The sequence below is a fragment of the Colossoma macropomum genome, unplaced genomic scaffold (genome assembly GCF_904425465.1).
Source record: "Colossoma macropomum unplaced genomic scaffold, Colossoma_macropomum, whole genome shotgun sequence".
In the NCBI taxonomy this organism is placed as follows: Eukaryota; Metazoa; Chordata; class Actinopteri; order Characiformes; family Serrasalmidae; genus Colossoma; species Colossoma macropomum.
The window spans coordinates 4,867,422-4,890,276 of NW_023494788.1; the positions used below are offsets into that span (position 1 = coordinate 4,867,422).

The window sequence follows — 22,855 nt, forward strand, 5'->3', positions numbered from 1 at the left end:
GGTCAATATTTTTGTCTGACATTAAACTTGAGCACAAAACCTGTTCGTGCATATTAGCACTTTGCTTCATATTTATTTGTGACTGTGTGTTTGCAGGTGCAAGGGCAGTACAGAGTGTGAGGCATGTAAGGGGTCTTTGAATATGGAGCGTGTGTGTTCTCTCAGCAGCCCCGATAGCAGCCTAAGCACCAGCTCCTCAGCCTCGGCCCAGTCCAGTCCTTCACCCTGCAAGAGACCAAACAGGTAAAACAAATACTGTTCTGAGCATCTCAGCCTATAAGAGAGACACACAAACTCTGACGTGCTTTGCTTGTAAATATTGTACTTATGTTTTCCCATAAGTTCTTCGTATATGAATAAACTGAAAGAAACTGTAGCAGTAACTGTAGAGGTAATTGTACTGTAACTGCACTGTAACCCTATCTTTTGTACATGCAGCATGTCTGAGGATGATGGTCACGAGAGCGGCTGTGACACCATTGATGGTTCTCCAGCGTCAGATACATCTCTTGGGCGGCACAATAGCCCTTTCCCTGAGAGACGGTTCATGAACAACAACCAGAACCAGGAGGCCCGAGTACGGCGAAGTGAGCCACAAACAGAGCTCAGCAAGCCAGCCGTGAGGACTATGGTGGTGCCGCCATTGAGAGTGGTCACCAATAACAACTATCAGCAACACCTCCACCAGCATCTCAGTGGAGAGCAGCACCACACCAGCACAGGTACCCTCCCCTAAAACACTCACCACAATAAAACAGGGGCCTGCCCCACAAACACTCATCCCCCTTGCAAAGGAACCTCCCCACAAACGTTCAGCATCACAGTTACTCTCCTCTCAATCACCAGTACAAGTACCCTACCATTACACACACTAAGGTACTTTATCCATAAGCACTCACTAGTACCATATACTTCACCATCAAAGCCTTTAGGATGGGATAAACACTCACAAGCACAAGTATTCTCCTAAATGCACAGGTACCCTCCTCATAAACAGACACTAGCAAAAGTACCCTACCAATAAACACATTAGCACCTGGTACCTTAATCATAAACACTCTCCAGCACTGTTGGTACCCTCCCCATAAACACTCAGTCGCACAAGTACCTTCCCCTTAAACACTCACTTGCACAGGTACCCCTGCCCATAAATGCTCTGTAGAAAAGGTACCTTTCCCTTAAACAGTCACTAGCACAGGTACCCTGCCCATAAAAGCTCAAGTATTTGGCCTATAAACACTTGGTAGCACAGATATCATGCCCATAAATGCTTTGGTATTGGTTCCCTTTCCATAAACGCTCAGTATCACAGGTAAATAAATACATAAATAAATAAACAAACAAATATGTTACTTGCAGTGGTTCTCTACCTACAAACATTCCAACAGTATAGTTGTTCTGCCTCCTAATACCATTTTAATACAGGTACCTTCCCTACACTCAGTCGCCTCATCTTCCAAGGGTCAGAGAGTCCATGTGTTAAGGAGAGGAGAGAAGACGACTGCAGACCAGATTATTCCAGTGATTTATGGTTTAGCATGCTTTTTTTGTAAATTTGCAAAAAGAGTAGCACTATTTATGGCTTAAGAAATGTTTTAAAGTTCGATTCGAAGCTATTATACAGTTGTCACAGTTAGCTTAAAGAAGTTGCCCAGAAATCTCTCACATCATGCTGTATTCTACTGTGAAGTACAGCTGCTGTGCGTGCGAGAGTGCGTATCTGGTCACAGCTCAAATGTCTGCTTTGCAGGTCATAGGGGAGAGGCAGGAAGTTACCACAGAGGCTATCACAGGTGATTTTGGGTATTGCGTGCACTGTGACCCCTGTGTCTTGTGCGCTGCATCCCAGCATTGAGTGAAAAGCCTTTGGGTTTGTGCTCCTCACTTCTCATCTCTTCCTCTCGTATCTCCCAGCTCTTTGTCCCCTGTCTCTCTCCGTTCAGCTCCATCTGTGTGCCGGTTGCCCTTTCTGAAATGCATCCCCCCCTCCAAGAGCAGAGCTCTCCTGTTCTTTACACTCGGCCATGCATGCTATCAGACAAACACTGTTTGTGCGTCAAACTCTGCTGACGCTCTCTCATGGTTTGTGACCTGGGCAGCTATAGTGAGCTCTTTGGGCTGGGGAGTCCATGAAAAGTGTCATTTTTCGACTGAGCCCTGCTATTTTAGGTGCCACACAGGCCTTGTTCCTAAAATAATGGTGTACATTTGTTTTAGCAGTTGTGGTGTTTTTTTCCATAGTTCTAGTTCAAGCAATATTCTGTCATTTTTGATCACGAACACTGTCAAAGTTGGGGGTTTGACGTCTGAAATAACATGCTTCAAAAACTGGAAATGGTGTGAAAGAATCGGAAAATATATTCAAAATGATGGTGTATTTCTTTAAAGTTGTCAGGGGTTCAGTTGTCCTGTGACCAGTTCACATCATTTTTTCCCCTCGTTTTCTCCTTTTAGTGTTTTTACTCATCATTTTCCCTCACTTAGTCACCTTGTTTTTTTGTCTCCCTCCTCTGCTCTTTCACCTTCTGTCTTATCTTTCTCTCTCTCTCTCTCACTCTTGCTGTCTCTCTTGATTGCCTTTTTCTATCGCTCTGTCTCCTTTTCTTTTTCTCTCTCTTGCTTTCTTTCTCGATCTTTCTCTGTTGCTCCTGTTTTCTTGGTCTTCTCTCTCTCTCTCTCTCTCTCTCTCTCTCTCTCTCTCCCCCTCAGTCTTAGAGTCATCGTGCCAGTCTCGCGGGCGTTGCGGCCCCGGACGGCTGAGCCTGCACTCCACGCCTACTCTGCCCCGCCAGCAGAAGATCACCTCTACATTCCAGCAGCAGCCACTGGGCTTTGGCCAGGTTTGTTCTTCTCCTCCTTCTGTCTCTCTCTCAATTTCTCCCTCCCAACATATTAGTTTCTCTCCTTTTCTCTCTCCCCCTTACAGTCTCCCTCTCTCTCTCTCTCTCTCTCTCTCTCTCTCTCTCACACACATTCATTTACTCTGTTTGTGTTTCTGCCAGTATTTCTGTTTGCACTTGTTTTGTTCTCGTTTGACTGAATTTTTTTTCGTCCTCACTCTCTTTCTCAGGTCCAGCACTACGGCTCCTGTCCCAAGGAGTGGAACGGCAACTACACTCAGCCGCCGCGCCGTCCGCAGGCCTTCATCCCCCCAACAGTTCACGGCCACCCCTTCCCCCCTCTGCAGCCACACGGCAGCCCCACCCACTCGGCCGGACCGCCGCCCCCCCCCACCCGCCCGCTCTGCTATCTTACCCTCCCTCCGGCCCACCCGTGGCCCACCTGCTTCCCTCGCCGTGCCCGGCTCCCCCCCCAGCCCCCCCGCCCCGTCCTGCAGCCCGCCTACAGCCTGGTGCCTCAGGGCCTCAGCGTGGGCATCGATCCGCGCCTGTTGCCGTCACCCACCCTGCACCCGCCCGCACACTTCAAGGCCCTGTTCCCGCCGCATTCGTACGTAGCCTCACCCGCTTACGCAGGCTTCCCCCTCAGCCCCACCAAACTGCCCCAGTACCCCTACATCTGAGCTGCTGGAGCCCGCGGAGCACGCGCAGCCGCCACTGATGCATACAAACACACGCACTGCTCCCATACCTTACCGCTCTGATGCTTTTTTCCCTAAAGAATCATGTAGTATAATGTCAAAGGTGGAGATAATCGAAGCTGAGCTTTACAAATATCATGGAGGAAAAAAGAACGAATGAGTGTATGAGATGATAAAAAGAACTCACTTTTCATGTTTTTTGCACATTTGATATTAAGAGAAAAAAATGAATTAACCCCCAAGTCATTAGATCCTGTATAGAGGGTCATCCCCTCTCTATAGCTATTTTTCTATATTGCCTTCTATCGTGTGCTAGACACATTGACTTTCTGGTGAAGCCATCCCAGTCTCCAGTGGTAGGGCCCACACTTGTGTGTGCACACGGCTCCCCCTTGTGGTGTACTGGTGTTATGCGTCTGTATTTTTGTAGTAGGCTCGTGCCCCCCTCTTCCTTCCACCCCAGTGTTAACTCTGTGGTCCCATGTTTAATAAGGTTACTACGCTCTGCATGTCTCTGCATGGGGGAAATGTTCAATTCAAGGAAGGGAAAGACACTCTTTCTCTGTACGCTAAGAGTGTTGCATTGTAACCTGATTCCACACACACACAAAAGAAAGTGCCTTAAAAAGAAATCCATGTCTTTGCAGGGTGTGACGCCCTTGCATACACATGAATTGAACTGGACTGCAGCACTTGAAGTTTCAAATTGTTCTTTGTGATTTATACATTAGGGCTGTCCTTTTGACGGAATTCATTTTTTGGTGGTGTTGTGCGTTAGTCGGGTTACGCGATCTGTGTCGTGCATTCTTTATATCGACCCTTGTTGCGGAGTGGCTTAGAAGTAAGAAGGCATTGTGTTGTGTTCTTGAAATAATAACCACATCTCATCTAGATTGTCCAGATTATTGACGACAGAGTCTCTATTCCTGGTTTCTACTGTCCAAAGGCTGTAACCTGGACGCCCTCAAGCATCTCTTCGATGTCCTCCTCCACCACAGCTTTTTCTTCATCTCTGTTTGGCCTGTGATGGACATTGCGACAAAATCTGACCTCACAGTTTGCCTTAAAGGCAGCCCACGGATGCTTTCCACTGGCGTTATACTTCAAACAGCCCTATGTGTATGGTAATCACCGATTTATGCGTTAGTTTGATGGATTAGAGCGATGCATCGTTGACTTCAGTGTCTATTTTGCGGTAGAGGTAGCAGAATTTATTTTCAGAGGATGGCACGATTTTGCTGTAGCAGAGGCTCTGTCTCTCTGAATGAAATATGTATGGAAAGAAAGTTTGATTAATGTCATATTTGATAATCATTTGATATTCTTTTACTTAATACTAACAGTATTTACACTGTTTAACACAACTGCAATACAATCCATAGTTTCTGGGTGTATTCTTTGCTTTTTTTTCACTATGCTAATTTCCGTGTTTTGTTTTTTTGTTTGTTTTTTTAAAGAATTAGATGTGTTTTTGGTATTGGCATTAACCTGCAGATAGCTCTTTAAATCCGTTTACGTGGTTTCATGTTAGCTGGTGCAGATATTTTTCAGTATTCAGTGTCCAACTATCGATCTGTCATTGCTGGAGTATTTAGTGCTTTCCAAGGTGTGAGTTGGTTGTGTGCAATTTTATCCCCTCTCTTCATCTAAGCATGTGACAAGATTCATTTCCCTCCTTTGTATTGTTACCGTTTGATTGATGAGCTTTTTGATGCTGGCTGTTTTAATTTGATACATTCCGTCAGGGAGAAAATGACATTGTTTTCTGTGTGCTTCTTGTGTTTTTATTCAGATAAGTTTTTTTTCCATTAGGTGCATTATTTCTTTGCTATCATTATAACGATGCTTTTGCTACACCAAAGATAGTAATTGATTTCTTAAGCGAAGTAGCTACTGTTCTAGCATAGACCTCGAGCATATTGTAGTTGGGGGTGTATTAAACACAAAAAAATTACTATATATAAAGGTTGAGGTTGATGTTTAGCTTTTTTTTTTGGCAAGTCTAATGATTGGTTTCATTTATTCTTGAATGTACCATAGATAAGCTGCTATTCACTGATTGCCACTTCATAATAGCTGTGAGGTTAAAGTGATTAACTTGTTCTTAGCCTTCTTATTTTTTTTTGTATGTGTGTCTGATGACCTTAAGATAGACGTGAGGTTTCTCTTTTGGTTTTACTCTACTGACCGGCATCGAAAGCATTTTAATGCCTATGTATATTTTGCTTTTCTGTTTGAAGTGTCATTGTAACTACTGTATTGCAAGTTATGGAAGTTTGGTTTGTTGTGTTTTGGGGTGCGTTCTCTCTCTCTTTTTCCTATTTTCTTTTGTTTTTCTTTCGCATCTGTGAATTATACGTATTGTTATCGTAATCTTGGGGCTCATCATTGCATATTAAATGCATATTGGTGTATATCTGAGTACGTTTTATATTAGCATTTCATTAAGGCATAGCTTGCAGGATAGATTTAACTTTTTTGGATTTGTGGCAGTTAAAGATCGGCTCGTGATCACATAAGCGTACCATTATATAAAAGCCTACGTTGTTTTTGATTGTGTTGATTCGGTGAGTTGAGGACGTGTCGTTTTTGGGCTAGCTCCCTTGCTTTTCATCTTGTTATGATAAATTGCAGTGCTTTTGGTTGTGAATTAATGCATTTTTTTTTCATAGAAATCAATGTTTATGGATTGTTTTACCTAAGATGAGGAAAGACATGAGGCAAAAGGAAAGAAGACAACACGTAAATGTTGATCTCTCATTATGAACGAATTCCTAAATGAAAATGACTGTTGGGTGGTAAGCAAAGCTGAAAAAAAAGGCCACCTTCTCCCTGTTTTTGATTCACACGTTATCCTGCTCTGTAGAGAGAGCAGCGCTAAACTAGTGCCTTTCAAACGTGCTTCAAACCTTTATGTCATATACACGTACACATCTCTCTCTCTTTCATGCCAAATTACACCACAGTTGGCCACTTAAGAGATTTTTGAGTGTAATTTCGGGATTCAACACAGCAGTTAGTGTTACCACCTCGTCCCTCGTTGGAATGGCTTGTGTGTAGGGCTGGATATAGAAACCCAATACTTTTATAATACCGACTCAGTTACTTTAATTGTACTGACTCTTTCAGTACCAAACTGTTAAAAACCTAAGTAGTCAGTCTTAAGGTCTGTTCACACGGACAAAAAAAGCAAATTCAAACCGACTGTGCAGCTATGTAATATTTTTCATTGGAGCCACGTCTGTTTTCTTTGTTGTATTAGTATGCGATTAAAAATGAGGCTGACCAATCAAAGCTTTGTTGTCATGGTTATGCTCCAAACAAACGTGCATCACTATGGCAACAAAACAGCTCATCTTGGTTGTGGTACAATATAGTCTCAAGCAAAAGTTTGGGCACCCCTGCTCAAATGATGTGTTTTGTTAATTTTCTAAGTGTGAATAAGTAAACACGTCCTCTACAGAGAACACACTTCTGCACATTTTAATGCACAATTACTGTTTATTTAAATTTGACATAATTGGGGGGGGGGGGTGTGTGGTCTCTGCAAAAGTAATGGCACATTTCATATGTTGTGTTTACTACTTCAAATATGTTAAACTCGTTAAAATTAATGTTAAAGTAAAATAAATTAAACGTCATTTGACCAGGAGCGCCCAAACTATTGCATACGACTGTATACGGCAGATCACACTGGAAAGGCTGGCAGAGAGTAACCTAGTACTGCAGCCATATAAGTTAATTAAGCCAGATAAATTCAGCATCGCTACTACGAGTGGGAGCTGTTTTTCCCTCCTTTTCCTTCTGGTTTCCACATTCTTTTAAACACAAAACGCACATTGGTGTGTGAAGGTTCCACTAAGATAAAAATTGCGTGGGTTTTGTCTTCTTGGTGTGAACAGGCCTTTAGCACCTGTAAGCGCAAATAAGCATGATTGTTTCATAAACCACTTAAACCACTGATTGGCTGTCTAAATTACATTCCGTATGCATGCTATTAAGGTCGGTGCTTCTTGATTAGTCTGTAGTCCACTGTGGTCAATAAATACCCACTTCCAGAACCTCAACCCTGAATACTCCTTTCTGGTTTGAGCCACGTTCAGCTTGGATTTGTAGTTAAAACAAAAAAGGTATAGAAAAAAGCATCATTCAAGTATCGGTAATGAAGACAAAGTATTAGTATTGAAATGTTTTAGCGATACCCAGCCCTGCGTGTGCGTGTATTTGACACTTTTTGGACCTCTCTTTAGTGTTGTAAAATGTTATGCACTGGCTACCAGTAGTGAGGTGCGTGTGGTGTGGCGGGGGGTGTGTGCTTTATTTCTGTCTTTGGTAGTGTTTCAGCACTTGGCCTTTACGAGCCAAACATGCAATGCAGTCCCTCCCCACATGATGTCTTCACATGATATATATATATATATATATTTTTTTTTCCTTGGTTTTGATTTTTAAATGAAAGTGGAAAAATAACCTTATGTTTCTGATTGGTTGTTTGCTTGTTTGTTTATTTTTCCTTAATGGGTAATATCTTAACAACAACAGATGAAATCCAATAATGAAATGCTATCAGGGATCTTTACCGTTACGCTAACATGGTCCTTTCTCATATTTGGGAAGCTTTACATACATACACTGTGATTGTAAACATCAGCCCGCAGTTTGCCACCTCGTCCTACCACCTTTAAAGGCAAAGAACCGAACAGCACCCTTTCTCTTCAACGGGACGAAAAGTTTCATACCATTGTGCAAGTTAATTGCTTTAATGTACTTTGTGCAGTTGCAGATTTGGTCCAAAAATGTGGCCGTGGTGCCACAAAATCACTCATTTCACTTTTATACTTGTAGATAAAGACATTATTAAGCATGTAGCACTAGAGACAAGTACAAAAATTAGTACATGGATATATTGTACAGTTGTATGCATTGCATCAGATTAATAAATCTTTTAAGTCTTTTGACAAGTTCTACCAAACCCAACTGGAGATAAAAAAAAAAATGAAATTCAGTAAATATATATTGTGGGCAAGCATAGAAGAATTTAACAAACTAAAACTGTAAATTGTCAAGACTCCCATTATACCAAACAATTTATCTCATCTAAGTTGGTTGTGGCTTGTTTTCATTTGTGTGTTTTTTTTGTCTTTGCTTTGTTTTTTTCTTTTAGAGATTTGTGTACAGAAATTCAGGGTCTTCTGTCATATGTGCTACTGTATAACAGTTCTTCCCCTCTTGTTTGGGTTTGATTGCTTTAGAACTATTAACTTTTTTCCCCTGCAGATTATATTTTAGTAGAAGTCTCACTGCAAGTTATCAGATAATATACTTAGACTTCAGAGCAAATGGACTTGATTTACTAAATCTGAACTGTTACTGTTTTAATATTTGTAGATTTTGTGGCTTTCTAATTTGTTTGCTTATGATTTTTATGCTACATTAGTTTGCATTGTAGCCATTGCACTGTGCAATATTCAGTATATGAGGACTGGGAAACTTGTATTGTTCTTTTGTTTTTCCTTTCCTTTTTTTTCCTTTTTTTTTAAAGGTGTAATGTCTCTCACAGTTTTTCGGTCGTTATTTCTCTCTAGTTCTCAGTGATTTATATGTGACCAAGCCTTATGTACTTTGTCACGAAAAGCGGGTTTTCCTGGTGACTATTTGGTGAGTGTCAAATTAAAGAAATTATGGTGTATTGTCGAAATTCACTTTGAATTAAAATATATATTGCTGCAGGCACATGCTGTCTACGTGCTTTATTGTATAATATTATATAATTATTATATAAATATATAATTATATATTATATATCATTATTGTAAATCTTAAAAAGTTTGACTTGATTGACAAATGCTTTGCTCTGCCATTATATTTGTTTGTCGGTGACAAAACAGCGCCATCGTGTGGATGAAGCTGGAAGCACACCTCTCTCCTTGTGACACATATTGGCTTTTCCGGTTGTTATGCAATCGCCCTGATTATTTTAGGCCTTTCTGTGCTCGAGCATCTCTCCCCCTCTTAAAGGTGGCTTACATGTGTCTTAAACACTCTATTATCCGTCTTAAACCTGTTTTAAGCCCTCTGTTTCTTCATGGGATACGGCCAGAACTGGAGCCTCCATTCACAAGGTCACTAATAATAAAATGAACCAGGCTAAACTACCGTTATATTTATTTAGTCTACATGAAGAAATGACCAAAATGAATGACCACGACCTCTAAACGTGCCTCAAATCCCCGACTGTGAACACTGGAGTTGGCTTCCTCGCCAGTTTCTTATTCGAATTTTCCGTTCCACCTTAAATGGCGCGCAGTTAGTTCCATCTGCGAGTTTGGTGACATGTAAGCTGCACCATTTAAGTTGGAACGGAAAATTCTCATAGAAAACCTACTTCAGCTTTTTACAGCCAGGGGTAAGAGGTGAGCAGACTACGCTCAGGGGCGCCTGAATGCGACTGCCCGCACCATTTAAGGTGGAACGGATAATTCTAATAGGAAGCCAGCTTCAGCCTCCACTCTCGTTGAGTCTGAACCCAAGTTTGGGGACGAAATAAAACAACTCTGCCTCCATCCTTTTCTGAATCCCGTACATGCTGTTCATTTCATTTCTACGTGTCGTTACCGCTCACATCCAGCAGGGGGCGTTGTTGCGCATGCGCTTCGTTATCTCCAGCTCTCCTCCTCTCGGATACGTGCCGCTTTTTCGTAACGAACGCGTTTTTTTTCTCCCCTTCTCCTTTTATTTCACATTGATGTCATTTGGAGAGAGAGATGGGTTCGCGCGCCTCTCTTTCACCCTCGAGCTGAGCTTTTGTTTCCTTTCTTTAAATCATTTTTTTTTCTATTGGAAATCAGCCTGAGATGATCGGCACCGTCCTGACGGCTCTGGCTTTGAGGCGCGCGTTGCGCACGGATGCGGCTGTGCGCGCTGCAGACTCGCTGCCTTAAAGTTTGGATGCTGCCCGTGGGAGAAGAGGAGCTCGAGCCCAAAACAGACCGGCAAGGCTCGGTCAGATGCCTCTTTCGGCACGTTTAGAGCCGCTGCCCTGTGTGTCCAGTGCGTCCAGATGGCCTCGAGAAACGCGCGTAAAGGTTGCTCCGTGCTGGGAGGCGGCGGGGCTGCGGATCGCTGCCCGGAACGGAGGGGCCACTCGGCGGCTGCCAGCTGCGGGAGAGCCGCGGGACTGAACGGAGGATGGAGCGCGCGCCTGCTGGCCGCCGGGACCGTGCTGCTCGTGCTGCTGCGGCCCGCCGTCGCCACACACGGTGAGCATCTTGGCTCTCGCTGGCAACCTGTTTGAATCCATTGTTTGGCCGCCCGGGCTTTTTTACGACGTCCTGCGTTTTTGCATTTTTAGTGTAGCTTAGTGAGGGTCTGGGGGGGCTTCTTGCGCCCCCCTTCTCACCCACACACACACAAAGTCAGCTTCTTTTTCGCCAGCGTGTTATTGGAATTTTTCCGTTCGACCTTAAATGGTGCAGCAGTTACATGTAATTCCAAAAGCTTGCTGGCGAATTGAAAGCCAACTTCAGCCTTGTGTTTTAGTGAAAGGTGGTCAGCCTTGTGTTTTAGTAAAGGGTGGTCAGCCTTGTATCACGTTAATTGACCATATGTGAGATTTAATAATACAGCATAAGGCCAGTTATATTTAGTTACCCTCATGTTTATGATGGGGGGCGGTGAACGCGCGTGCGTTTTGTGAATGGCACATTGACGCTGTGTCGGTCTATCTTGAACAAAAGCCCCTCGACCACAGCACAAACAAGGCCTTTGCAGGTGAATCGCGTTAAAGGACGCGCGGACTCACAGCATGTGACGTTTGTTAGGGGCACGAAAGTGGCGCAGTGCTGTGCGCAAGTCTGTGCGCAAGTCTCGCTGCCCCTTCTGTTGTCGTACGCGTGATTAAAGGCACCGAGGGGACATTTTATTTTGCATTTAGTCACAGCCAGTGATGTGTGTGTGGCGGTGTGAGTCAGTTAATGTGAGGCAGCAGCAGCACAGTGCAGCAGCAGAAGCCTCTGCTTATCTACACAGGGTTGTTTACATCACAGGCCTGAAGAGAATTTCATCAGACATCATCAGATTTCTCCTAATTCACATATTTACACTACAGGGAGAGAATCTGGGTAGCCTGCGGTTTTATAATCCTCACCTAAGCTACATTTGCCTGTGAGCAGACTGGCAGTGTGCACATTTTAGGTGTTCTAATAGACCTCATTCAGATCATTGTGGGCTGTTTAAGGGGGTGTCCCACTGATTTAAAAAACAATTCTACATAATTCAGTTGTTAAGGTGTTAACAAAGCCATTCAGAGTCATTTAATCTGAAATGCTCCATTGTGGTGATAGGAACCAGACGTCTCGAGCCTCTGAAACCATGAAACGAAGGGGAATACATTGTTTTTGGCCTAAAAAGACCTAAAATGTGTGTTTTTTAAAAGCAGTTCATGGTCAGAGGTGCGCACAAGTCACTGCAAGGCAAAATAGTCCCCCAAAAATGCTTATTTTTTCAGTTATACCACATTTTACCATCATCAACACTTAAGACACATGTAGGTTCACTGGTGGTTTTGGATAGTAAATGAAATGGCTAAATTTGTAGACATGGTGACCCCTGGTTCCCATCACCACCACTGTGAATAAATTATCTTCAGTCAGTTTATCAGCAATGAACCTTTTCACAGCAAACTGATCTGAATGAGTTTTACATCTCAGCAATGTAATTATGCAGAGATTTTGAAAAATTGGTGGAATTGCCCTTCGAGCATTTTTTTAAAGCTGTCAGATGTGTTAGAGCATGAAAAAACATTCCTATGAACCATGACAGCTCTAAATGCATTATAAACTCTTATAAATGCATTAATCTATTTGCTTATCCACAGCAAAGTATGTGTATCACAAATGTATGGTCTTATGTTCAGTATGAATAATAATTATTATTATTATAATAATAATTGTAGCTCATTGTGGTTCATTTTAGTTGCAAAAACCCAAAATATGTTTATTAGCGATGCCAAAACATAGTTTTTAAACTAGTGGAATAAAGGCGCTATCACAAATTAATGTATTCATGTCCACGTTTTGTTTTGGTTGTATGTTCTTGGGGAAAAAAAAAATCAATGTTTAATATATTCTTTGCTCTGGGGTGGCAGTTGTAAAAGCATAATCTAAGTCAACACTGTAGTTATGACTTGCATACATAATAATGTAATGACACACATTATATAATTATGTATGCGTTCATAGCGGTGTGTATCAGATACACTGGCAAGGATATGTGGAGAAACCTGCCTGTGCTGTGGAGTAGAAGAACCTTTTGTGATAACGGTGTTCATCATGATACTGTCAATGATGGAGTGTTCAAGCATAGAACATGCAGTACAGATACATAGATGTGTGTTCAAAAGTATCCAGACAACCCATCTTAATGGTGAATTCAGCTATGTATACTCTACACTGCACTGATTAATAGAATGGGATGCTCTGGAATAGCCGCACATAAGCCTAAGGTCACCAGACCCAATGGCAAGCATGGTCTGGAGGGGCCAGCATTGGGCTGTGGAGCAGTGGACCTGTATTCTCTGCAGTGATGGAGCTCCATCCAGTACCTTTGGGATAAGTTGAAGTGATCCAGAACTGATCATCCAACATCAGTACCTGACTTCACTGATGCTCAATCAAATCCTCACAGCAATGTTCCAACATCTAATGTTTAATCTAAAGCCTTCACGGAAGAGTAGAGTTTGTTGCTTGATTTCAGAAGAAATGCTGGATGAGAAGGTGTCTACAAACTTTTAGACATGTTGTCTTTCTGCATACATAGTTTGCTGTGCAAAAGTCAGCAACCCCCCTTCATTTATGTAATTCTCAGCCAAAACAGCAATTGAGTAAAGTAAATTATTTTTAGGAGGTATTTTTGAGGAGATTAGATATGATAATCCACTTGCATTAGGAAGGAGAAAGTCAAAGGAAAAGTGAAAAATATGGAGGAAAAAATGATTTAAAAAAATGCGGCTCCTAACAACCACCTGGAAGACCTGCTGGACACCAAAACTGCCCCCATCAGATAAATGGCACTTTCATCTTTGAGAGAGAGGAGAAAATCAAGCTGCTTCAGATCTGAAAACATCCACAGGTGTTTCTGTCCATCCTTCCACTGTGAGAAGACGACTCAGCGCTGTGGGTCTGAAAGGATGTGTAGCTGTCAAGAAGAACCTCACTGAGAAAAGGAGACGGACACATCAAACGAATAAGCTGAACAATGGACTGACCACCCCAGAGTCCAGACCTCAACATCACTGAATGTGTTTGATTTGTTGGATCGTGTGAGGCAGAAAACGTAACCAACTTCTAAGACTGAGTTTTGGAGGAGTGGAGAAACTGAAAGCGAGTTTCCTGAAAAGAATGGAAGCTGTAATAAAGGTAAACAGTGGACACACTAAATAATGAAAAATTGATATAACATTTAGTTGTTGTTATTTGTTTTTTTTCCGATGCTAAAAAATAAATAACTTAAGCATAATAACTGTTTTGACTGTAAATTATATGAATAAAGAGCGATCTCTGACTTTTGCACAGTACTGTATGCTGAGGAATTTAGGGTTGACAGGAATTTAATGTTGACAGGCATTATGCAGGCTGTTAATGCCACGTCCAGGTTCAGTAACGTCCTTCTGCTCATCTTTCTTCAAGCTAGCTGTGTGTGAGGCCTGTGTGTGTGTCTTCCTGGAGACGCGGCCGTTCGTTTTCTTCAATGCCTCCATAGTGATGCTTCAGCGAGTCAACAGGAGCCTACTGTGCTGTGTTGCCATGGGAACTGATCTGCCTAACATTTTTTTCCTCCTTCTAGAGAGGAGCGGAGTGAGTGTATTATCAGAATGACAATGATGAACTGCACTGTTTGATTTTATTTTTTTTTCCCCTCTGAACGCCGCTGTGTGTTTTGGATGAGCCGGTGATGGTGATGAGGTTCAGAGTAGCCAAATATAAAAGAAATTAATGCAAGTTTTATTTGATCTCTTTAAAGGGACATTTTGTCACTCATCAGCTTCATGTAATATTCAGCATGACCAGGGCCAGCGTTTCATACAGTTTTACTGCTGTGTGGTCATTGTGATGAGCTGAGTATGAGTTAGGGCTGGACAGTATGGAGAAAATGATATTGTGATAATATGACAGGAAACATTAATATGTCCTTGTGACCATGGTTACAAGCACTGCTGAGTATTTTGTTGTAGTATTTAAAAGTTTAGAACCACTGTATATAATAAATCACAATATCCACTATAAATCACTTTATTATGGCGTTAATATAAAAGCAATTTTGTTGCAAATCACTGCTGTTGGAGACAAAATCTCCAAAAAGGTAACTTTACAGGAGAAGCAAAACATTCTTAACTTTTAATGGAAGTAAATGGAGTAAGTTTTTTTTACAGGTAATTTTGGGCCGTTTCTGTTGGTCCATACATCATGAACTTTTAACATGACATTAAGAGCAACTGCCGTTTTCAAACTAGGTCAAAAAATGAAAAATGAAGAAAATTGAGAGAAACCGCAGCAAAATACAGTTAAATGCTAAAGTGTTGTAGAATTTCTTAATGAAAATAAATGAACATGCTTCTGCACATTTTAATGAACGTTTACTGCTACTGTTTATTTGGTGAATTTACCATATTGGAAAAAAAGACATAAAATGTCGCCTGTGCAAAAGTTATGGCACATTTGATATGTTATACTTTATGTTAAATCCAGCAAACGGAAATCGTGCACTAACATTTGCAGTAACATGTCAGATTTAATAGGATGTGTTAACTTATTTAAACTTCAGCTTTAACTTCTGTTCAAACTTTTGCTACAACTGTGCATGTAAAATGTTGCCATTGGAGCAAAACCTCATATCTCCAAAATGATAACTTTACAGAAAGAACAAAACATTCTTAATTTGGAAAGAAACTTAATGTAACAAGGTTTTTCTAAGAAAAAAATAAAAAGAACAAAAATGGAGATGCAAGGCTTTTGTGCAACAGTTGTAATAATGTATGATTCTCATTATTCTCATTTGAGGCTACTGTTCTGTAGGTTTCAAACACTTTGAAGGAAGCTGTTAAAATTAAGAAATATTTGATGATGAACGAAGCTGTCAGTGATCCCATAATAACTGAGAAAGCTGTAGAACTTAAGATAAAATTAATATGCAGAATGTTTCATATTGGAAAAGCAGTGACCAAATCTCACTGATCAAATACCTATTCATAATAATTATATGTCAAGAAACTACTTGAGATAATTACAGTTTATTTTTTAGTAACTTTTACTATGTTTACCATGTGACTTTTTCTGTTTCAAAACTGTTCTAAATTAGTGCACCAGAAAGAAAATTTTTAGTTCAAAGCGAAATTCAGGACACGTCAAAAACTCGACACTCGGCATAAACAGAGATTATAAATTGCTGGTCTGATGTCCTGTGAAATTGATCCCCACAGCCAACACTTTCACTGTTTATCTGCTGCTCAAACTGTTTGAACAAATCTATGCTAAGCGGCGCAGGACAGCAGAGAAAACGAACAGCGTTTTGAATCACTGTTTTTCATTTTTATTACCATTAAAATTAGACAGATTTTTAGACTTTGTTGTTGGTTTCTGCACTGTATAAGTTATTACTGGATATGGCTTATTATATGACATGATTCCAAACATTTGAACTCTAATGTTGTTGTTATTGATTTTATTATTGCTGTAATAGAATTGATTCTGAAAATATGGAACTATTGAAAAAACGGCACTTTTTACACCCTGTTTTCAAATTCACCCCCCAGTATGTAGGAGGGGGCCCTTCCCTTAACAAAGTGCCCCCTAATTCAGAACTTATTCAGTCTGAACATTTGGATTGAGATTAACTGTTAAAGTTAAACGTGACAGGCAGCTTTCTAAATTTCTCCTTGTTATAAAAAGCTAAAAATGTCCCTGTAATATGATATGAGACAGATTTAAAGATGGGGATTATTAATCCTGGTGGCCTGGTCAAAATCCCAATCTGGCAGTAGAGATTAAATGCTAATACTGCATGGGAAGTTATTCCTGTCAGTGATTTTTTTTTCCCAGAAGAGGTGAAACAAAAGTCTCGTGACGTAGAATCATCTCATAAGAACAGTTACGATATTCTTGCTTTGATAAGCTTATTAAGTGGTTCCTTCTTTTTGTGTGCATCTTTTACAGCCATCATGAAATCACTTTGCTTTTGGTTCATACGGCCTCTAATGTTTGTCTTCCCCCAGTAAATTGCCTCAATTTATTCCTTGTAATGGTTATACATGATGAGCAGATTGATAAAGTGGCTCTTGTTGTTAACGAGCTTAAAAATGGATAATATGGGTAATATGATACATTATCTTGGGGTATTATGGGTAAAATTCCTCTCATGTGTTGGCCAAAGTGAGATCTAACAATGCACAATGCACCAGAATCACTACACTGCAGATTTGCTTAATACTTGACCACAGTGATTTCTTCTTATTCATTCCTGCAAAAAGAAATCTTCACTAAAGCAGGATTTGACCACTAATGACCCCGTCTTAATTTTAGAGCACCTTTCTCTCTCTCTGATTACTATCACTGAGGCCTTGGCACCATTCAATTAAGCTCGGCTGCTGTCAGCTGGAGGCCGTCCATCCGCTTCTCCAAGTGACCATTTCCCAGCTGACGTGTGCCGTGTCCCACACGGCCATGCCGCATTAGAGGAGCTGTCCGTGCGAAAGTTGATTACGTCCTTCCAGAGGCGTCCGTGGGGAGACACGTGTGCGCGTGATCATCTTCTCTGTTCGCTAACCACATTATGCATGGCCATGTCTGTTGACACTGCGAGCCCCGAGGGAGCTTGTTTGGGTGCTAAAGCGGAATTTTCCGGTCACTCTAGTTAACGTGTGCTAATTTTGTTATCTAGTAACCTAATAAACAAAAGTAACTTTGGGAAGTAGCCTGTGGCTGTTTGTCTTTTCAGCAGAACCAGACTTCTTCCCCACAAAACTGTCTTTCCAATAACCACAGCTCTCCTCTTCGGTTCTCAATGACGCAAATACTCGAGCTGAAAAAGTCCAAATAACCCAAAACTGCTACAGCTGCAAAGTATGGACAAAATAACACATTGTGAGTGTATTTCTATGCAGTACACCTTACAGTATATTAGAAGACACTGGTGAAGGGTTGGTGTTACATGGCTAATTACTGGCCTGCTTAATTTTGACCAAAGATTTTTACGTGTTAAACCGTTCAAGTATTTTGATTCATCAAAGCCCCCAGATAAACTTATCTGGAAGTTGGTTATGATTGGAGATGTGCATTTCATTCAAATTTAATATTCAAATTTGTAAGCATTATTCTAAACAGTTTAGTCACTGCCAATCCTACGTGATGGCTAGCATGTGCTTCATCCGCGATACATGAAGCCAAGGCTATGATTATTCATTTTTACATTGTAATCGCAATTTGAAAGAGTGCAATTTTCTAATCACAAGAGCTGAAATTCTAATTATATCCTACATTATTTAATGTGGTCTTGAGTTTTAAACGGGGAAATTTAACCTCATAACACAGAGCTCGGCAGTCTGGCGCAGTCCGTTTAGCGGTCAGGCCTCAAGTGTAAATGAAAAATAAATGTGCCGGTCGTGATAAAAATAGCCTGGAGTTTAATTTATAGAAAGTCGTCACAATTTAGATGTTTTCCCCAAATCATTCAGCTCTACCACATCTTTTTAGATTGCTGCTAACTCACCGCCATTGGACAGCTCGACACACTCGAACAGTGTTAACTGCCAATTCTGTTACATCAGCTAACAGGCATCCATGTTGGCTAGCATTGTGCTGAGTGATTAAGGGCGAAGGCCAGTTATTCTGTCTTTGACGTCCAGGCCACAGATGGCTGTGGCATCGCTGAGGATCGAACTCTTCCAGCGGAGGGGTCAACATTTAGGCAGTTGAATCTCTCTGGAGCCCCGTTACAGTACATTTATGTAAAAACAAATAGGCAAAGGTAGTGTTAGGAGTCTTGCCCAAGGACTCTTGTTGGTACAGTGTAGGGTGCTTACCCAGGCGGGGGATTGAGCCCCAGTCTACAGCGTAGAAGGCAGAGGTATTACCCACAACACTATACCAATACCGATACCAACCTCTATACCAACCACAGTTTTCAGTAAACACTGAAAACTAATGAGCCACTCATAACAGCATCTTACTGTTGCTGCACTCTGTTAAACCCAGACCAAAAGTCCATAGTAGATGATGTGGCTTGTAATTTACACCAGGAAAGGCAGTCAGTCTAAAGTCTTTAAGATAAACAGACAAATACTGAGCATTTGTTCTAATCTCAGCTAATGTTACTAGCCTTGTCACAACATAACTTATTTTGCATTGTACCTATTACCTCAAAAACAACCAATTAGTGAAGAATTAGCTGATAATTAATGAGATATATTAATTTATTGATTGACCGATTGTTTTGTTGCCACACAAAGGGTTGGTGATCATTTTTTTCCATGTATCAAGATGTAATTCGGCTCTGTAGTAGTACAGTACACATAAACGTACAATGTAACAGATGCATACAATAAGCAATACAATACAAGCCATACAGTATAGGAGGACCATGGAGAATTACACAATTTCATCTATGTATCAAGGCTGGAAATCTTACGGACAGACTAGTGGACAGCAGGGCACAACCTAATAGACAGACAGAGGGTTTGTTGTAACACTTGCTAGAAAATTCTGATGAATTGGTGCAAACAAAGCTAATTTAATATAATTCTATGTTGTAAGAAACAAATACATTTTCCAACCAAACTGCATTATAAATAATCTCTCTATAAGACAGACAGACAGCTCAACTGACAGACACACACACATCAAAATATATATGAACACTGATATGAGTCTGTGTCAAACAGTAACATTCATTTTTTGTCCAGTGAAGGACAACAAATAAAAACATCACACATCAGTAAAATATGAACATTGTTTCTGAATAACTACAGTTTTACTAACTGTTAATGTCAATTTCATTAATATACTTATTTAAAACCAAAATACTGACATGTAAAAGATGCTAACAAAGTAGAAGAAAATCTCTGTTTTCAGATGTTTCTCTTTTTCATTTTAAATCTAGGTGAACATCTGGAACACAAAGACTAAATTTACTTTGTCTTTGTTTACTAAAGGTGTCTTAGCTGTAACACTGTAACAGTTAACCAGCAGTACGGAGGCTGTACTTAAGCCTAACTAGACCTGCTGTAATCATATCTTCTGCTTCAAAACGGTGCTGCATTGTCCACAGTAAGATGTTGATTACAGTAATATACGGTTGTGATTTTTTTTTTTTTTCCTGAGACCGTGGCTAGGAAATATGTTCTTGTGGCCAGAAGCACTTGCTGCTTGACCTTGTATAACAACATAAAGTCTGTGTTAAATTGTGCCCTGTATTAGGTTGTTCACTGTGCTCACCTATTATGATGCTCAATACTCAGAAGAGCTTTGTAACCTTTTTGCAATAGGAAAAAAGCTATTCTTCAAACGAGTTGTCTTGTTTTTAAAGATCTGTAGTGCCTCTCAAAAGGAAGTAGTTAAAGAAAGATGGTTGAGAGGAACCTCTAAATGAGGCTGAAACTTTTATTCCACTGAGTCTATATGAGCAGAGTGTAAAATGAGCTTGAGCTTTATGTTTATCAGCGCTTTTCTGTAATGCTTCCTATGTGCTATAGCTGCACTTTGCACTGTCCTGTGTGTGCAGTAGCCTTTAGCAGGCTGCAGTAGTCTTTCTTTGAACTGAACAGATAAGGAACTCTGACCACAGCGCAACACGCAGGCTCTTCACTGCCCTCTTGTGGAGTACAGATATCACACGTCTCGTGTTTCTTAAAAATCATATGAGAGAAAAACTAAATTGCTTCAAATTCTGATTTACTGTCCAGTTTGACTGTTAGAAAATTCTGGATCTTGAGCACCATGAAAGTAAGTCCTTAGTGGGTTCATTTGCATATTTACGGAATCCGGAGAGGCCATGAGGTAGTTATAATTTTCTGGATTGTTATTTTGAGATAACAATTTAATTATCTTGTTATCTAAAGACAACAAAATTGTCATCTTGAAATAACAAATTACTTGTTTTTTTATCTCGAGATAACAAAAGTTATCATCTTAAGTTAAAAATTTAATTATCTTGTGATCGCAAGACAACAAAGTTATCTCGAGATAAGTTATTTATCTCGTTATTTCAAGATAACAAAATTGTTATCTTGAAATAACAACTTACTTATCTTGTTATCTCAAGATAACAAAATTGTTTTCTTGAAATAACAAGTTACTTATCTTGTTAGATCTCAAGATAACAATTCAGAAAATTATAGCAACACCTCATGGCCTCTTCGGACTTCCGTACGTATTGCATTTGCAAAAGCAAATATTGCGATAACGAATAATTAATTATATATTTTGCAGCCCTGGCATGTGCTGGTCCTGTGGCTGTGTGTCTGGGCTCAATGCTCTGCAGTGCTGCTCTGGCAAGCTTTGAGTCTTTCAGCAGAAAAAAAAAATGAATGCATTTAATCAGATTTCTCCCCGTCACCTTTATATCGCTTGGCTTCTGGCATTAGGATGAAAAAGCATTGCGCTGAGAATATTAAAACGCTGTGCTTTGCGGCCTATTAGGTAATGGTGTTAAAATGATGCACGGAACATTTTCTGCATATTTAATACAGGCCTGCGATGTCCAGATCGTTTCTGCAGAATCTCCATAATTATGTTTTGAGGGAGATCATTCTGTCTGCTGTATTGTAATGTATGGAGCTGGTCTTTTATGTGGATATACACCCAGCTGATTGAATAAGTCTACAGAGTCTCTATTCGTATTACAGTAATAGAGGATTATAGACAATCCTGATGTGATGTATTAGATGAAATGTCATGTCCAGCGGACCTGAGCGTTACCTGCATTCTGTAGGGCTCGCTGATCAAAAAGCGCTTCATGGCACTTCTTTTTGCCACCTGCCTTCTATTAGGACATCTGCTGCAGCATAAGCCTGTCATTTTCTCATCACGTGTACTAAGATAATACTAGATTAGAGCAGCGGATGGTCGGCTGGCAAGCGTGTCCGAAAAGGTTGCTTTCATTCCAACCATTACCTAATGCACAAGGGGTTGAGGCAGCTGAGGACACCGTTTTTTGTTTTTTTTTTGGGGGGTTTCTTTTTCTTTTTTTGATGAAGAAGTCTGGTATCTGCGTCACACATAATCATGCTATCTAGCAAATGTGTCTCCCCCACTTTTTTTCTTTTTTATCTTTTTTCTGAGAGCTTAGCGATCAACTCATTCAGATTAGACATGTATGATTTAACAGGACAGTAACGAAATTGATTTTTGTGCTCACACCTGAATGCAGGCTTATGAAACAGTGCTTGAGGTGGGAGGAGTCTAACTCAGGCTGTAGGCAAGTTCTGTTGTACTTAGTTGCTTTTATCTTGATTGTATTGATACGGTAGGCCTGTCATTGTCATGAACTGTTAACTGCTGATCAATTGTCATATAAATAATTGCAATTAATCATCTGATTGTGTTTTTATTCTTTATATTCAACTATTAAAGTACAAGCCTGAAGTGAGCAAACGGGCTGATCAGCTGTTTTGCTTCCTGGTTGTTGATGCTGAGTATTTACAAACTGACAACAAAAACAGCTTAAGCTCAAATAAACAAACATTACTCACTGCTGCCCTCTAAAGGTGATATTAACAAATATCAAATAAACAAACATTACTCACTGCTGCCCTCTAAAGGTGATATTAACAAATATCAAATAAACAAACATTACTCACTGCTGCCCTCTAAAGGTGATATTAACAAATATCAAATAAACAAACATTACTCACTGCTGCCCTCTAAAGGTGATATTAACAAATATCAAATAAACAAACATTACTCACCGCCGCCCTCTAAAGGCATTATTAACAAACACCAAATAAACAAACATTCACTATTGTCCTCTAAAGGTGTTAGTAACAAACATTAAATATTAAAATATTACTCACTGCTGCCCTCTAAAGTTGTTATTAAAAAACATCAAAATGGATGAAAATGCAACTGATTCAAGTTATTTGTTGTGAGATATTGTGTGCTAATTGTGACAGGTCAAGCGTGTGATTAATACAGTACATGTACCTGCCGCTACTGTGCTATTTATTACTTGCTAGTGTTTATATTGTTCATCATTTTATTTCATTTGACTGTGTTTGTTTGTTTTATTTGTTATTCCTAATGAGCTTTGAGAGACTTGGCTGTTGTG

General features: G+C 40.4%; 2 protein-coding genes across 2 annotated transcripts in view; both read left to right on the forward strand.

The window, feature by feature from the left end:
- Positions 1–7,050, forward strand: part of hipk3a (homeodomain interacting protein kinase 3a) — a 49,242-nt gene extending 42,192 nt beyond the window's left edge. The window contains 6 exon segments of the mRNA XM_036568116.1: positions 97–243; positions 439–722; positions 2,710–2,840; positions 3,071–3,224; positions 3,227–3,306; positions 3,308–7,050. Coding sequence (XP_036424009.1) covers positions 97–243; positions 439–722; positions 2,710–2,840; positions 3,071–3,224; positions 3,227–3,306; positions 3,308–3,523 — 1,012 coding nt within the window. The 3' untranslated portion in view covers positions 3,524–7,050.
- Positions 7,051–9,456: 2,406 nt separating this feature from the next.
- Positions 9,457–22,855, forward strand: part of kiaa1549la (KIAA1549-like a) — a 97,560-nt gene continuing 84,161 nt past the window's right edge. The window contains 1 exon segment of the mRNA XM_036568117.1: positions 9,457–10,800. Within this exon segment, the coding sequence (XP_036424010.1) occupies positions 10,602–10,800 (199 nt within the window). The 5' untranslated portion in view covers positions 9,457–10,601.